The sequence below is a fragment of the Emys orbicularis genome, chromosome 10 (genome assembly GCF_028017835.1).
Source record: "Emys orbicularis isolate rEmyOrb1 chromosome 10, rEmyOrb1.hap1, whole genome shotgun sequence".
Taxonomy (NCBI): Eukaryota; Metazoa; Chordata; order Testudines; family Emydidae; genus Emys; species Emys orbicularis.
Window position 1 is genome coordinate 22618776 of NC_088692.1, and position 18766 is coordinate 22637541.

Sequence of the window (18766 nt, forward strand, 5' to 3'; positions counted from 1 at the left end):
CTTTGTAAAAAAAATCATCTGAACCGGTCAGTCTTGCTCATCCAGCCTGTCAGGTAAAATGTCTGAGGGCCTGGATGTAATTTTGACCCTAGTTTTGCAATAGTAGGTCTAGACAGGTGGGAAGGTGTAGGGGAAACTGACTGCACAGCTGCAGGAGATCAGAAAACCAAAACTGCCTCTGCCAATAGGAGGAGACTCCATCTCACATCACTACAGATGATAGACTTCTCATAGATCACCATGAGTCCTAAAACAGGAAAAAATGGAGAAGACATGATATCTGGGGGCATTTCAGTCTTCTCCCAGGACTTGCCTCTGATCTGCCAGTCTAGATATTGGTAGGTGTGGATTCAGTTTCATTAGATTTGTCGTTAGTTGGTGAAAACTCAGTGCTGTTGAGCATCTCAAGGGCAGAACCCTGTTTTGATAGCGGTTGGGTCCCACTGTGAAGCTTTGGTGTTTCCTATGGGCCAGGTGGATGAGGAGCCACGAATGAGTCGTGGTTTTGGAATGATGGACACAAGTATTACCGTCCTGAACCTGAGACAGAATATATATCTTTGTGCAGTCTCTTCAGACCTAAGAAAGGACAAAGATTCCCTCCGGCCCCCATTTTTATTCATTATGAAGAAATATCAGTAGAAGCCTCTTCACTGTATTCCTGGGAGACCTCCTCTGTGGCTACTAGACAAAGCAATAAGGCCAAGTCCGTTTGCAATAGGCTCTTGTGAGAAGAGTCCCTGAAGAGGGATGAGGAAGGAGAATTTGAAGTCTGCCATTTCTAAATCCCTGTTCAGAGAGGATTTACAGGGAAATCTGATTAGCAACTTGCAGTCCAACAAGTGCTTGAACAGGCTAAGGTGACTAAATTAAAATAAAGGTTGTTCTAAAGTTTCTCAGAAGAATCTGGAGAAATGTAGCCTAAGGTAAAATCTAGCAGGTTAGAGAGCAGCTAGGTTCCATCTTGCTGCAATGGGTGGTAAGAGGAACGCCCTCTGTGCCCTTCTATAGGAGCACAAGGTGGAACAGGGCACGTGTGGCTTCGATGGACATTGCTAACCAAAAAAATCCAGTCTCATGCATTTGAGGCTCATGTGCACCTACAGCATGTTTCACACTGACATACTTGAAGAACTTGTCTTTACTGAAAGTCCTGCCCACTTCCAACCAACCACCTTGATGAACTATACAGATTTGCAGGCAGCCCACAAAAGTCAGTCATAGGAAGTCATAAAGGGCCTTTTAGATTTGTTTACAGTCAACCTACAAAGACTAAAATACAAGGATTATATTAATTTTGAGATTTCCCGCTGCTCCCCCATCTCTTCTGAACTGTTTGATAGTATTAGTTCAATGTACAATTTTCAGTGGTTATGAATTATTATTACATTATTATAGCCTTTCTGCATATGGTCCTGCTTGAGGGGTTCTCATGTAAAACTCAATGAATTTTGCCACCTGCACACTGACTGACACAGGCATGGACTTGCTGATGTGAATTTGCACGTTAAGTCAACTGTCAAATTCCACTTCAGGACCAATTTAACAAGTTTGTAAAAGCATTTTCACAAATTCTTCTTTTGATCATTATTAAGGGATAATGAAAGAAAATCCCATCCTCAGAATCTGTCAGTATCCTGGAGATGATGCTGGAGATGGAAGCTAGCGCTCAGTGGTTTGAGCATTGGCCTGCTAAACCCAGGGTTGTGAGTTCAATCCTTGAGGGGGCCACTTGGGGATCTGGGGCAAAATCAGTACTTGGTCCTGCTAGTGAAGGCAGGGGGCTGGACTTGATGACCTTTCAAGGTCCCTTCCAGTTCTAGGAGATGGGATATCTCCATTACTTATTATTAATTATTATTATTATTATTATTATTAGGTCTACCTAAGCTGGAAATTACGCCTTCAGATCCAGTGCAGACATACCTTTAAGTTAAAATGACCCATTAGGTTTTACCTTGTAAAAATGTAATGCATATTTCCAATCCTAAACTTACCTACCAAATCAAATCCAACGAACTTTATAATTTAAAAACTAACCTTTAACATCTCAGAATCTCCTTCTCCTTTGCATCCCTATTGCAAAAACACATGTCCATTCTCTGTTAATCTCTACCTGGACTATCACACCACCCTTCTCTGGTGCCTACCTGGATCTCACCACTACACTGTACTCAAAACATAGCTGCTAAAATCATTTAACATTAGTTGTAGCTAGAGCAGCAAGCACTACTCTCCTCCCAGAGTCCTTCATTCCTTGGAGTTTTCTTACATGAGATATGGCTCAATCCCGTCAACTCAAATTCAATGTCCTGTTCAGCTCTGATCCTGCCTACATGTATGGTCTCTTTGCCCATCACACAACACTAAGCCCATTACTCTATCAGCTCCTTTCACCATTATGATGTGTGCTCTGTTCACTGCACCTGAAATGACCACTTTGACTCCAAATACAATCCAGCCTTCTTCAAGGCCCAGTTGATTAGCATGCTAATGCTGATGCTATTTTCTGCAGTAAATACAGTTTAAGCAGCACAAACTATGATGCAAAGCAAGATATAAATCAAACATCTGCAGCTGGTCAAAATTTCTCATTTGAAACTTTTGACAAATGGTTTTTGTCAAAAAATGCCCACAGGACATGTCCAATTAATGACATTTTTGGGGTTTACATCAAAAAACTGAAAACTCAAGTTAGTCAGTTTTTTGATGAAAACCAGGAGATTTACTGAGAAAATTTTCAATGAAAACTTGTTTTCAAATGTCTTCATGGGAAATGTTTTGTTCCTAACCATCTGAAAAAAAAAAAATCAATAAGCCAATAAATAAAATGGAATACTAGGCAAGTAAAGTAGTAATCTTACAGCCTTATACTGGGTATGGCTAAAGTTTTTAGAACTATTGCTTGTCTAATATCATTCCCTATATGTCACGTCTAACACTGTAAACCCTTTAATGACAGGGACCAGTTATCTGACCACTAACCATGCCAGCTTATAGTGCAGAATACTTTTGAGGGACTACATAGACAGGCCCTAGTTTTACACTTCTGATTACAATTACCTTGGTTAACTAAAATCAAAGAACTTGAATGAAAGTAACACACACACACACACACTCACTCTTTAGGCACTAGACAAAATAATTCTGCCTGATTAAAGTGATTTACACCAGTAGTTCTCAACCTATGTACCATTGTGGATCACATATGCAGCTCTCCATGTGTTATGTGGGCTGCATCCAAACAATATACATACTACCTATATGGTCCTGCGGATGTCACATGGGCCGCAGCTGTGTGCTGATTGGGCCACAAACAGCCGGTGGGCCACAGCTTGAGAAGCACTGATTTACACCCTTCTCAGGGTCACTAACTTGATAGTTTGAATTAGCTACCCAATTGAGGTGCATCTTAACTTAGGTTTACTATATGGTAGCAGTGAACTGTAAAATGTAAATTAATGTATTTTGATTCCCAAAGCAAGCATATGTATATGCAGTCAATTTTTTAAATTCACTCAAGAATGAGCCACTTATTTAGCCACTTTATTTTCTGAATTTTTTTTTTTTTTAAACTTTTGTAAGTAAACAGTGCTCTCATTCCACTTCTCATAGTGAGCAGTAATTTCCCTATTGGGGCCTTGTGTGTGTCTAGAGGTCAGTGTTTTAAAGAAGGTCATTGACTACTTATCAGTATGAAATTGAAATGAGGATTAAGTAAGGTTACAATGTTTAAACATTAATATAAAGTATTCTGTCCAATAGGATGATGAGTCTGTTTTCTATTTTCTGTGTCAGAATCAATAACTACTCAGAGAAAAATGCATTCAACAACTCAACTGTTTGGAGATTTGTGACCACGGATACCTCCCCTCATCTCTTTCACTAGACTCCATGGATTTACTCCACAGGTGAGTTGGCAAGTTCCCTGAATGATTGTCAAAAGGGAAAACAACCTATGATATTAGGCTATGACTGTCACATAGCATTTCAGAACAGTGCTACAAATTGCATAACACAATAAAGTGTTCTGTTTGTAATATCTCAACCAACTACCATAATACAGTTATACTATTAGAGAAAGTTAGATTTAATACCTGAATTTGATTTAAAGTGAATGAAGTTTGCCATCTGAAGTATTTAGGCATATTTCTACCTATTCAGCTGTACACAGCCTTTGTGTTCTTGCTTTAAGATCATTTGATGTTTTCTTCAACAAGCTACTGATGAGAAAATGCCTTTGCAAAACTTGGTTTTGGTAATAAGCCAATCAACTCTTTGGCACCAAGGAAAGTCAGCAATAGTGAGCAGCTTGGCAAAGCTCACTAAGTATTTAGTACGATAAGTAAGAGCTAAGCAAACTTAAGATGCTCACGCTAGAAAGTGGACTTACACAAGCACTCAAGTAGAGATGGAACACAAACAGAATCATGTTTTAAGCATGTGAATGTTCAAACATTGGCAGCCCAAATTAAGTAAAAACTAATTTTCATCTTTCCTAAAATGATTTAGTCCTCTTCTACAATAAAGACAGAAGGGTACTCTGTACTGCTGATGCCTTTGGTAGATCATGAAACAAATCTAAGCAGATATGTCACACCTTAAAGGTAATTGGGGACACAGACAGCTAGTGAAAACCTTCACAATTTTGCTCTACAGAGACTACCATTTGGTAGGCTTAGTGAGGAAGGGGAGAGAAAGAGGAGGAGAAAAGAAACTGGGAGCCAGGGAATTGGGTTTGTTTAGTCTGAAAAAGAAGACAAGGGACAATTTTTGAAGTATCTAAAAGGTTGTTACAAGGAGGAGGAAGAAAAATGGTTCTTCTTAACCTCTGAGGATAGAATAAGAAGCAATGGGCTTAAATTGCAGCAAGGGAGGTTTAGGTTGGACATTAGGAAAAACTTCCTAACTGTTAGGGTGGTTAAGCACTGGAATAAATTGTCTAGGGAGGTTGTGGAATCTCCATCGTTGGAGATTTTTAAGAGCAGGTTAGACAAACACCTGTCAGGAATTGTCTAGATAATTAGTCCTGCCACAAGTGCAGGGGACTGGACTAGATGACCTCTCGAGGTCCCTTCCAGTTCTAGAATATGCAGGTAGCAATGTGGATAGGGAAAACGTGGAGTTTCAGTATGTTTTACTACAAGAACTACTCAACTAGTTGCAGTGAAGCCTATAAACCCAACACATGCATTGGGGCTACAACAGCCTGGTTATCCTCTGCATAATACTGCTGGACTTCACAGTTCTTTGCCCCTTGGAACCTACCCATTCTGCTGGCTTCTTTTATGATGCTCAGGAAGCAATCTGGGCAGGAGAACAAATTAGTTCTGAATCCCTGTCTACCTCAACTGTCTCTAATAGCTCAACAAAATTCCCATACCTGTTTGTATTGCTGTTATGTCAATGGTACTCATACATAAAGAGAAATGGTTGATACAAAGTGACAGCGGCTTATTAAGAGAAACATAGTGGCAAATGAAATTCCTACTTTTTTCCAGCTAGAAGGAAATTATGGACTGAGGAATTTTAGAAGAGACAGTAGCAACACTTTCAATGTCTGTTTATTGTGCCAACAGGCAAACCTTACAATGAGGTGATTCCAGTAACACTTACCTATTTGTACTTGTTCTGGCTGGCTAAGTGACACAAATGCTGATGTATCATCAATCCAAGATACCTGAATATTACCTAAAAATGCAGATAAAACAAGAATCATCACAACAGTTATGACATTTCACATAATCTAACAGGTTCACTCCATGTACTGATGTGCCATGGGATGGATAAAGTCACAGGCCTTCTAGTAACTAGAGTTTGAGATGATTATGTCCACTTGGATCTTACTGTAATGCGTACCCCTCACATACATGAGCCCAGAATCTTTTAACCATGAGTGGGCATGAAGCACTGAGCATCCTCAACCTCCACTCATTTCCTTCAGTAATATAGGCATCCAGGTAGAAGACTTAGTTACAAGTGGGGAAGGAGGGTGGGTCATAGTATCCACGTGGACAAAAGCATCTCTAAACCACCACTCCACTTACTGTAAGTTAGGTAACCTCTGCAAGCATTTGTCCACCTGCATACCGCTATTAGTGACTGACCAGCAGTTAACCCAAGGAGCTGGGTGATAAGACTCCTATCTAAAAAACAACTAAGACAGACCTGCCTAATTTGATCTAGAAGCTCCTACAATGGAGTAGTGATTGGTAAATATATGAGCAAAACTCTAAGTAACTGCTCTACTTCTCAGAAATAGAGATTCCCCTAAAATGAGTCATAGGAGTACCTGCACTAGCTTGAAAAGGGAGGATTACTTTGCTCAAAATGTAAGAAACTTAAATACAAACTGAAACCTACTTTGAGAGCGTCTAAGTGGCAACAGATCATTCCTTGGATTTATTAGCAAAAGCTACCACAAGCCTGCAAGTTTCAGAATGACTGTTTTAAATAATGTTATTAGAGCCTTGTCCTCTTATTTATGTGTATAAAACTTAGTCTCTGTGGGAGAGTCAGGCAGCTTGGGAAAAATACTGGCAGATGTATAAACTAACTTAAATGATAATCTGAATTTTTTTGGTAAAAGCTACAGGTACAGCCTAATTATAACTCTGTCCTTATGGAATACAGCATATCGGGGCAGGGGGCCATCACCAAAGCCTGTTTTTCATTCATTGTTAGCTAAAGTGATAGCCACTAAAAATGTTGCTTACAGAGAGATAATATAGCAAATATGATGAAAGATTCAAAAGAAGGGTCCATTAAAAACAACAGCAGCAGCAGCACATTAAAATCTCAGGTGAAATAAAGAGCTATTGGGTTGATTTAATGAAGAATGCACCATTCTCACAAAATAAACTGCTTCATGATATAAGGGGGAATATCTTGCACCCCTCTGTTTATATAATGCATCACCATCATGTTGTCTCTGTTGGGATCTTGCTGTCCCAAAGGAGGGGTAAGAAAGTCTTGCAGACTAGACAAACAGCTCTGAGTAGAAATACATTTGTGTAATTGACTTTGTCCAAGACCATAGACCTGAACCTGAAGGTTGTTTAAGGCCGTTTCCACCCTAGAAAACTTTTGCTGGCATAGCTATACCAGCAAACCCTCCTACTGTAGACACAGTTTATACTAGCATAGGAGTGCTTCTGCCAGCCTAGCTCAATTTACAACTACAAATCCAATTCCAAAGTAGGCCTTGAGGCATGCGACTAGAAACAGCAAAATATAGCATGCCCAGACAGACAAAGTTTGTCTCAATTAAATCTCAACCACAAATTAACAATCTTCTCAGATCATTACTGATAGAAACTCTGATTCCAAGTGTAAGTTAGTTTAATAATTTTAGCTTTCCATCCTATTACAGAATGCTTTTTGAAGCTTAGTCAGATAATAAAGTGATGCTCTTTTTTGCTATGATTAAACATCCTGAACTTTTTATTCTCTAGTTTGCAAGTTAAGTACTGTACCTCTGAGTGGGCCAGGTGTTCAGGATGTAAATTACAATAATCTGAAGACCCCAAGAAACATAATTGATTCAATATGGTTTCTGACAGCCCCACTGAGCTTTCATAACAGAAAGCTCAATCATCCTGTAAATAAAGTTTATCACTTAAGCGCAAGTTCTCTGAAGTTATGTTTATACTACATCGCATTTCAAGAGGTTCAATCTTCTCCATTATTCTAATAGTCTAGGATGTTTTAGGAATGTGGATCCCTGCCCTCCTGTGGGGATTCAGTACAGTGGGGAAAATTATGCTACTAGCCTTGCAGGTGGCATAACAGTTCTTTGAGTACACCTCTACCTCGATATAACGCTGTCCTCGGGAGCCAAAAAATCTTACCGCGTTATATTGAACTTGCTTTGATCCACCATAGTGCGCAGCCTCCCCCTTCCCCCCGGAACACTGCTTTACCGTGTTATATCTGAATTCGTGTTATATCGGGTCACATTATATCGAGGTAGCGGTGTATAAGGATTCAGAGTCAGGCAAAAGAGTAGAGAGGTGAGTGCACAATATGCATCTGGTAATGATCTGTTAACCTCACACTAGACAGAAGAAACCTTTTCCTGGCCACTTTAACCCTGCTCCAAACAGATCTTAAAACAGTTTACTGTACTGATTATGTAATGCACCATCTTTTTTTTCAATATGATTTAATTACGATGAATTCATATTAACTTGTTTCATTGGCATGCAGTTGGATGGTCATGTCGCATCTTTCAAGTCTTCCTGCATTTGCCATTCTACAGTTCTACCCTTCACTACTTGATTCTGATCCAACTGGTACTCATTTTCCTTGATACTTGCTCATTTCACCATTTTTAATCCATCAGTACGAGGGATGTTAAGAGATACTAGGTTAATTATTATTTTGAGGCATGAACATAAAAATCTGCAATCCAAAGTGAGCGAACCCCAAAAGGAATTCTTATGCAATTCCTCATGCTGATCAGAGAGTCCATGCAAAAGAAGTTTGCTCATATTTAAGCTGACCTTTGATTAAAAGCATGTTAACTGAAGAGAAATAGGCTCATAGAAGCAGGAGAGAATAGTAAGCTAGATCATCCAGCAAATCTGGCAAGCATTCTCGATAAATTTTACAAATATTGCATATTTCATGAGGATGGTGAAAGGATAATAGATGTCTGAAAAATAGACAGCTGTGCTGCAAGTACAGTATTTAGCAAAAACACAGCTGGATGCCAACTTACATACTGCAATACCAAGCCAAATATTTGACATTCACTAGAGTACAGAACACTAGCAGGAGAGGGTTGAGCCAGAGAGAGTTCTCAGTTTTGAGACATCTAATACAGGCCAACTGTCTTCTACAATCTAAGAAGTGACATTTTAGCCTAGCCTACAAGGTCACAAGTTGTCAAACAGATTTTTCCCCTCATTAAAAAAAGTTTACAGCTTAACTTTTAAGTGTTGTTAGAATTTATTTTATCCAAATGTCAGGAGATGAGACTTAAATCCGCCATTTCTGAGGAAAAGCTGCCATGTTAATATTTGGTTTCAATATTTTAGTTTTTAAATTTATTTTCCTTAAATTAAAATTATGTGACAACCGAAAATACGGGAATTATCTTTTGGGACAGCACATTGCACTATAATGCCTAAGTGAATTATACATTATTCAAACAATATGTATGGAAGGATATGCTAAGACTCTCCCTGTTTTCATATTAAAGATTGGCTGAGTACTATATAGGTCACCATGAAGCTGCAAGCAACTTTTGGACACCTGTTCACCTGACACTTTGGGACAGTGGAAACAGTTTAAGTCTTTATCTTGTGGGCAGGGGGTTAGTGCAGGTACTTGTACAGCATTTGCCAGCTAATGTAACTGAGAACAGTTAATAGAAACTATACATTTCAACTTTCTGGCTAGAGGACAGAGTACAAAGATAGCAAGAACAGCTAGAAGGGGTGGTCAAGAAACCTATCTTCAGTTGGGAAAGGAAAGGAAAGGCCAGAAATGCTCAGAGCACAAACAGAATGGAAAACTTTCACGGTGACCTGTATAACCTTTCCTAAAATTTCTTTAATACATGCTGAATTCCTCCAGAGTATATGGGAAGTATTTAGTACATATTACTATACTAGAAGGGTTTAAAAAAATAAAAAAAAAAAAATAAAAAAAACTGGGTAGTTCACCTTAAAATACCATTTTTATTTTTAAAATGCAAAAGTTATAAAGTTAGATTAAATATTAATTTTATGACAGCCATTAAAACACTATCATAATTAGTAAACCTTGAAGACAAATGCTCAAGCAACAGTGGTGTTACAACCAAGCAACGTGGAATATGAAGTATAGGTGTGCAGGTGTACATAAGGTTTTTCAATATATGTTTCAAATGTTGGTTTAAAGTGACTTTAAGAAGTCAAAATCTATGTAACACCTGAATTATTAAAACTGAATTTTAAAAAAATCCCGTGTTATTTGTGCATTTCACATTTTGAACATCACCAAGCTTAGACAATGAAAACAGATTAGCATCCATTTTTCCTCCCCAACTAAATAATTCTCTTGCACTAGCAAAATGCTATGTTAAGTCTGATTAAGTCCAACTCACTCATTCTGGTGAATTTAAAAAAAAGGAAGAGTTTGGCAATAGTTTGACAATACTTTGAGTCTAAGTTACCTATAATTAGCAAGGACTAAACAAAGGCTATGAATTCAGCATAAAACCTTGGTTAAGTATATCACATTTGTCATCAAATGACACTGTTGAATATTTAATACTATTTCAAGCTAAAGAGGTAAAAATAATGTTTTAAGGGATTTCACAGTCCTGTGCCGAGATTTCTTTGGGTTCTAACCTGCACTCATTATGAAAGTTTTAAAAATATCATTTAGCCAGGGTAAGAAAACTCGTTAAAAAAATGCAGCATGAAACATGTTAAAATCATGACAACAATAACAGGAGGAGTGATAAATAACGAAGAGGATTGGTCACTGATACAGAGCAATCTAGACCGCTTGGTAAACTGGGCAGAAGCAAACAATACATGTTTTAATACGGCTAAATGGAAACGTGTATACTTCCAGGAACAAAGAAGAGGCAGTTACTCACCTGTGCAGTAAAAAACGGTTACTCACTTTCTCGTAACTGTTGTTCTTTGAGATGTGTTGTTCATGTCCATTCCAACCAGGTGTGCGCTCACCGCGTGCACGCCAGCCGGAAGATTTTTCCCTTAGCAGTGTCCGTAGGGTCGGCCTGGGCGCCCCCTGGAGTGGCACCTTCATGGCGCCCAATACAGGGCCCTGCCAAACCTCCAACTCCTCAGTTCCTTCTTGCCGGCTATTCCAACAGAAGGGTAGGAGGGTGGGTATTGGAATGGACATGAACAACGCATCTCCAAGAACAGTTAAGAGAAAATGAGTAACCGTTTTTCTTCTTCGAGTGATTATTCATGTCCATTTCAACCAGGTGACTCACAAGCCAAAGCTCAGGAGGTGGGGCCGGAGTCATGCACTGATTGGAGCACAGCACGTCCAAAGGCCACATCGTCTCTGGCCTGTTGTGTAATTGCATAGTGCGTCGTATGCATCAAGGACCACATAGCCGCCCTGCAGATTTCCTGGGTGGGGACTTGCGCCAGGAACACCGCCGAGGAGGCCTGGGCCCTGGTAGAGTGGGCGGTAATCGGCAGGGCGGGCACCCTCGCCAGGCTGTAATACTCCCGAATGCAGGATGTGATCCAAGACGAGATGCGTTGAGAAGAGACAGGGAGACCTTTCATTCTGTCCACCACGGCCACAAAGAGTTGGACGGACTTCCGGAACAACTTAGTCCTCTCTACGTAGAAGGCTAGGGCCCTACATACATCCAGTGAGTGCAGCCTGCGCTCCGTATCGGAGGAGCGTGGCTTGGGATAAAACACTGGGAGGAAGATGTCCTGGCCCATGTGAAACTGGGAGACAACCTTAGGGAGAAAGACCGGGTGAGGTCTGAGTTGGACCTTGTCCTTATGAAAAACTGTGTAAGGGGCCTCGGATGTGAGGGCCCTGAGCTCCGATACCTGTCTAGCCAAGGTAATTGCCACGAGGAACGCGACCTTGTACGAGAGATAGAGCAGGGAACACGTCGCCAGTGTTCAAATGGAGGGCCCGTAAGTCTGGAAAGGACTAGATTAAGGTCCCATGCCGGGACAGGCTGATGTGTCTGCAGGAAGAGCCTGTCCAGGCCCTTGAGGAAATGACTGACTAGAGGATCTGTGAAGACCAAGAAGCCGTCTGTGCCTGGATGGAAGGCGGAGATGGCAGCTAAGTGGACCCTTACTGATGACAGGGACAGGTTTTGTTGTTTTAGGTGAAGGAGGTAGTCCAGTATGAACGGTATGGGGGTGAGCAACGTCGACTGACTGCCCAGATGGAGAACAGTTTCCACTTGGCAAGGCACGTTGCCCTGGTGGAGGGCTTTCTACTACCAAAGAGGACTTGTCTGAGTTGATCCAAGCAGGACAGTTCCACGGTGTTTAGCCACTGAGCATCCAGGCCATGAGGTGGAGCGACTCTAGATTCGAGTGCCGGAGTCAGCCATGGTCCTGTGTGATCAGATCCGGGACCAGCGGGGCGCGGCCACGCCGGCACTATCAGTATGACTCGGGCCCAAGTCCCTGTGGATCTTGAGGAACACCTTGTGGACAAGCAGAATTGGTGGAAAAGCATAGAGCAGGCTGCCCCCCCACAGGAGGAGGAAGGCATCTGCGATGGACCCTGGACTGACTCATGAGGGAGCAGAATAGCTGACATTTCCTGTTGCCGCAAGTGGCGAACAGGTCTATCTGGGGAGATCCCCAAAGACAAAAAGATTGAGCTCACCACGTCCGGCCAGAGGGACCACTCGTGGCCATGGAAGGTCTGGCTGAGACTGTCCGCCAGCTCGTGCTGCACTCCTGGGAGGTATGACGCCTGCAGGTGGATCGAGTGCTCTACGCAGAAGTCCCACAGCGCGAGGGCTTCCCGGCACAGGGGAGAGGAGCGTGCACCCCCGTTTGTTGATATAGAACATCGCTGAGGTGTTGTCCGTGAGAACTGAGAAGCACCTGCCCTCTATGTGAGTTTTGAAAGCGTGACATGCCAGGCACACCGCTCTCAGCTCTCTGACATTGATGTGCAGAGCAAGGTCCGCCTGAGACCAGAGGCCTTGTATCCTGAGGTCCCCTAGATGAGCTCCCCAGCCCAGATCTGAGGCGTCTGTCACCAATGAGAGAGAGGGCTGAGGGCCAGAAAAGGGCACTCCTGCACAAACCACTCGCGGGTTGAGACACCATAGGAGGGAGTCCAACACTGGGCGGGGAAGGGTTATGATGCTATCCAGAGCGTCTCGGGCTGGCCGATACACCGACGCCAGCCAAGACTGGAGTGGGCGCAGTCTGAGTCTGGCATGCTGTACCACATAGGTGCATGCAGCCATGTGTCCCAGCAGCTTTATGCAGTTCCTTGCTGTGGTCATGGGAAACTGTCTGAGGCCCCGTACGATGTCCCCTAGTGAGCAAAACCTGGCTTCCGGGAGCTACGCCCCGCCTTGAGTCGAGTCTAGGACTGCGCCTATAAACTCTATCCTCTGCACTGGGGACAGAGCAGATTTGGCCTCATTTAGGAGGAGACCTAATTTGAGGAAGGTCCTTCTTATGAATTCGACCTGAACTTCTACTTGGGCTCTTGAGCGGCCCTTGATCAGCCAGTTGTCAAGGTAAGGAAAAAAAAGTTGCGCAGGAATGCCACGACGACTGCCATGCATTTTGTGAATACTCAGGGAGCTGTCGACAGTCTGAACGGAAGGACAGCAAACTGATAGTCGCCGCTGCTCACCACGAATCTGAGGTAGCGTCTGTGATGTGGGACTATTACGATGTGAAAATACGTGTCCTTCAAGTCGAGGGTGGCGTACCAATCTCCCGGATCCAGTGAGGGGATAATGGAGGTTAGCGAGACCATGCGGAATTTGAGTTTCTTTACAAACTTGTTGAGCTGCTGCAGGTCCAAGATGGGTCTGAGGCCCGCTTTGGCCTTCAGTATGAGGAAATACCAGGAGTAAAACCCCCTTGCCCCGTAGCTCTTGAGGAACCTTCTCCACTGCCCCCACCGAGAGGAGGGACTGCACTTCCTGAATTAGAAGTTGTTCGTGAGAAGGGTCCCTGAAGAGGAATGGGGAAGGGGGTGGGAGGGCACAGAATCAGATAGAATATCCCCTCTCTACCGTGCGGTTCACCCAGCGGTCTGAAGTAATTTGGGACCAGGCATGGTAGAAAGGGAATAGATGGGACGAGAAGGTAAGAGGGGAAGGATCCAGAGTCCGTACTTGTGAGCCGTCCTCGACCGCACCTTCAAAAGGGTGGTCTAGGCCCCAGCGGAGGCTTGGTCTGGCCAGAGTTTTGCCCAGAGGAGGGATGTTGCCTCCTCCTACCACTCCTGTTTCGCTTACGCGGAGCGTCCTGGTGGTTCTGCGGCTGATAAGGCCAAGGGGCAGACTGATGCCTAAAATGTCTGCACTGGGTAGCTGGTGTGTGGAGCCCCAGCGAGCGCAGAGTAGCCCTAGAGTCCTTCAAACTGTTAAGTCTCTTATCTGTTTTTTCAGGGAACAGGGAGGATCCCTTGAAGGGGAGGTCCTGTATGGTCTGCTGGACCTCGTGGGGCAGTCCAGAGACCTGTAGCCAGGAGCCTCGCCTCATCACCACCCCTGTGGCCAGCGTGCGTGAGGCTGCATCTGCCGCATCCAGAGCTGCTTGCAGAGAGGCCCGGGAAACGAACTTCCCCTCCTTCACAAGTGCGGAGAACTCCATCCGAGAGTCCTGAGGCAGGAGGTCCGCGAACTTAGCCATTGCCGAGCAGGTGTTCTGTCCGTAGCAGCTCACAATGGCCTGCTGATTGGCTATGCGGAGCTGCAGGCCCCCGGTCGAATAGACCTTTCGGCCAAATAGGTCCAGCTTCTTGGCGTCCCTGTTTTTAGGGGTGGAGCCTTGGAACCCCTGGTGCTCTCTCTGATTGGCCGCATCGACCACCAAGGAGTCTGGGGGAGGGTGGGTATAAAGGTGTTCGTACCCCTTAGATGGTACGAAGTAGCGCTGCTCGGTTTTCTTGGTTGTAGGGGCCAGAGAAACGGAGGTGTGCCACAGATTTTTGGACATGTCAACTACTGTTTTTATTAGTGGCAGAGCAACCCTGGATGGGCTGTAGGGAGCAAGGATGTCCACAACACAGTCCAAATCCTCCTCCACCTCCTCGGCCTGTATCCCCAGGCTTTGAGTGGCCCATCTCATTAGCTGCTGGAGAACATGGTTGTTCGAGAGCCGGGGCCGTCGATGTCCCCGCGACTGCTTCATCAGACAAGGATGAGAGGACGGGTAGCGGGCCCTGTTCGCTACCCTCCGCCCCTCTGGGATCCCTCAGCACACAGTACTCGAGCTGCAGTGCCGGTGCTGATGGGGGATTCAGCACCGCTGCTGGTGCCAGGGCTGACAAATCCGGCGGAGCTGAGCCCAACGGTGCCGGCGAGGTTGAAGCTGGAGCCCTTGACGGTGCTGTTGCCTGGAGACATGGTGCCGGAGCGGTCTGTGCCAGCGGTGCCGCTCCCTTGGATGATGGTGCCGGCGCTGTCTGTGGCACGAAAGATGCCAAAGAGGTTTCTATAGGGGACCAGAGTTCCTGAGTGGTGTGCCGTAACATGCGTGCCCCCCAGCCCATGAGGGAAGCATCCGTGGTAACTATAACGGAGGGGGACTCCTGCATGAATGGGACTCCGGAGCAGAGGTTGTGTGGAAGAGTCCACCACGCGAGTGAGTCCTTGACTTTGGTAGGTATGGATAGAAGTCTGTTTAGACTGTGCACATTTGGTCTCTAGACAGTGGTCATCCAACCCTGTAGGCACCGGCAATGGCGTGCATTCTTGACAACAAAAGTGCAAGAGGCCATATGTCCGAGAAGTTGCAGAAAGTGGCAGACAGTGGCCTGCGGGCTGTTCTGCAACTTGGCGACAAGATTCTTTATGGTGTTGAATCTGTCGGATGGGAGAGATGCAAGTCCGGTTATGGAATTGAGGTGAGTGCCTATGAACTCTAGTCGTTCAGTAGGAGTTAATGTGGATTTGTTTTTGTTTATTTGTAGGCCAAGACCCTGGAAGCAGTCAATGGTCATCTGCGTGGGTTGGATGGCCTCCTCGAGAGTCTGCACCTTGAACAGGCAATCGTCCAGGTAAGGAAAAATTATGACTCCTTTTTTCCCGTAGGTGCGCCGTTGCCACCACGAGAATCTTGGAAAAGATGCAGGGTGCTGCTGAGAGGCCAAAGGGCAGTGGGAATAAACACCCTTTCCCCTGTGTGGATCGGGCACTGTCTCCACTGCTCCTAGTTGCTGGTGTATGCATGCCTAAGGATCTGAGCGTTGCTCTGGAATCCTTCATGGTGTGCAGCACCTTGTTGGTTTGTGCTGCAAATAACTTCTCACGATCGAAGGGGAGAATCTCTACGGTGTTTTGTATCTCACGTGGGAAAGAAGAAGAGGCAAACCATGAAGCCTGACGTATCACTATGGCCATTGCGGTGGACCTGGCAGCTGTGTCCGCAGCATCGAGGGCAGCCTGCAGTGCCGTGTGGAAAATAATCTGCCCTTCAGAGACTACTGCTTTGAATTGTTGTCTCTTGTCCTCTGGGATGTCATTAATAAAATCCATGAGTTTCCTGTAATTTCTGTGATTGTATTTGGCCAGTAGGGCTGCGTAGTTTGCCACTCCAAATTGTAGCATGGATGATTCATAAACTTTGCAGCCAAGTAGGTCCATTCTTTTGCTGTCCTTATCAGAGGGAGTTGACCGGAAACGCTGCTGTTTGTTCTTTTGGTTGGCTACTTCTACTACCAGTGAATTTGGTGCTGGGTGCGTGAAAAGGAATTCTGAACCCCTGGAGGGGACATAGCATTTTTGGTCTGCCCTTTTGCCGGTAGGGGGTATGGTGGCTGGGGCTTGTCAGATATTCTTGGCAGGGTCCATAATGGCTCCATTAATAGGTAGAGCGATCTTGGAGGAGGTTCAAGGTTGTAATAGGTCAGTCAGCTCATGCTGAGTCTCCAACACCTCCTCCAGAGTGATCCTGAGCTCATTAGCCACTCTTTTGAAGAGGTCCTGAAAATGAGTAAAATCATCAGCTGTTGTTGGGGGTGGGGACATAATAGCCTCATCCAGTGAGGAGGATGAACTATTATTATTTGGAGAGGTTTCAGGTGCCTGCTTGTCTGCGTGCACCACTGCAGGTTGCTCCTGTGCATCCGTTGCAGAAGCGTGCACAGGTACAGGAGGAGATCTAGTGTCGCCTCTGCATGGGCTGTGCCAGCTACTGTGGTGCCTGCTGTAGGACCCCACGGGTTCCAGTAATGCTTATCTGACTAAAAAACTAGGTAAAATGTATAAACATCTATCTAAAGCAAAAAAATAATTGAGCAAGACTGCTGAGCTCCATCTCAGGCCAGGACAGTAGAGAAGGAATTGAGGAGCCTGGGCTGCGTGCTATTGAGGCACAGTCGGCGCGTAGGGCAGGCACCGCGTGTGCGCGGCCCGTCCAAGTACTGCTGTAAAAATCTCCGAGTGAAGGTGCACCAACACCTGGAGCGTAGCACCCACAGGAACATCTCTCGAAGAAAAAGAAGAACGTAGGCCATATTTACAGGATGAGGGACTCTATGCTGGGAAGCAGACACTCTGAAAGAGATTTAGAGGTTGGGGTGGACAATCACCCGAACGAGTTCCCAGTCTGACGCTGTGGCCAAAAGAACTAAAATGATCCTGGGAAGCATAAACAGGGGAATCTCGAATAGGAGTAGAGAGGTTATTTTACCTCTCCACACTTGGCACTGGTGAGACCATTGCTGGAATACTACATCCAGTTCTGGTGCTCACAATTAAAGGAGGATGTAGATAAATTGGAGAGAGTTGAGAAAAGAGCCACAAGAATGACAAAGGATTAGAAACATGCCTTATAGTGATAAGCTCACTGGATTGAGCTTCTTGAGTCCAACAAAGAGAAGGTTAAGGGGTGACTTGATTAAAGTCTTGAAATACCTACATGGGAAACAGAAATTTGATAACGGGCTCTTCAGTCTAGCAGAGAGGCATAACACAATTTAATGGCTGGAAATGGAAGCTAGACAAATTCAGACTGAATATAAGCTTTAAATTTAACGGTGAGAGGAATTCACCACTGGAACAATTTACCACGGTCATGGTGGATTCTCCATCACTGAATTATTAAATCAAGACTGGCTGTTGTTCTAAAAGATAACCTCTAGGAATTATTTTGGATGTCAGACTAGATGTTCACAATGGTTCCTTCTGGCCTTGAAATCTATGAATTTTTTTTTCAAACTAGAAAATCTAAGACTGCTTCCTCTATTACTTTAAGCTTTGCAGAGGCTGGCTGATCCTGAAAGAGTTTCAAGTGTTTCCATCAGAAACCTTGTATTGGAGCTCTTCAAAACAAGAGATTTTATTTTTAAAAAAATCAGAGACCTTGATTTTTTTCAAAAATTATGGACTGTTTAGTTGTTAGTAGTGGGATGAGATTTATTACTTCTATGACTACTACTGACTTTCTTTGGGGGCTTTTGGCAAGTCACAACCTCACTGTCCCTCGATTTCTACCATCTGTAAAGCAGAAGTACTACTATATAACATCACCCTAGGATGCTGAAAGGCTTAGATTAAAATGGTTTAAAATGCTTAGATGGTAGGAAGTTCCACAGGACTGACAAAGAAAATGTGGTGACAATATTTTTAAAAAGGTAAATGGGATGACCCAGGCAATAATAGGTTTTTCAGCATGACACTGACCTTTGTCAAACTAACAGAAAGGATAATAAAATTAATAGTTAATAACAGAATTAAAAAAAAGAGAAAAAAGGAGGCTAATATAATACCAATCATCGGGGGTTTATGGAAAATAGATTGTGTAACTTGATATGTTTTTGATGAGATTAAAAGTTTGATAAAGATAATAGTATCGATCTAATATAGACTTCTGTAAGGCATTTGACTTGGTACTGCATGATATTTTGGTTAAAAACTAGAATGACTCAAAATAAACATTAGCACAAACTAAATGGATTAAAAACTGGCTATCAGGTCTCAAAATTTTGAGCAGGGAATCATCAGTAATTGGGTGTCCTGAAAGGACTGGTTCTTGGCCTTATGCTATTTAACATTTTTCCCCAGTGAACTAGAATTAAAAGCCACGCCTGATAAAGTTGCCAGATG

The 18766-nt window shown here is 43.8% G+C and overlaps 1 protein-coding gene across 2 annotated transcripts in view; it reads right to left on the minus strand.

Moving 5' to 3' along the window:
* Positions 1-18766, minus strand: part of PARN (poly(A)-specific ribonuclease) — a 146679-nt gene that overhangs the window by 74423 nt on the left and 53490 nt on the right. For both annotated transcript variants that reach the window (XM_065411737.1, XM_065411738.1), the window contains exon 21: positions 5617-5691. In XM_065411737.1, coding sequence (XP_065267809.1) covers positions 5617-5691 — 75 coding nt within the window. The remainder of the gene's footprint in view (positions 1-5616; positions 5692-18766) is intronic.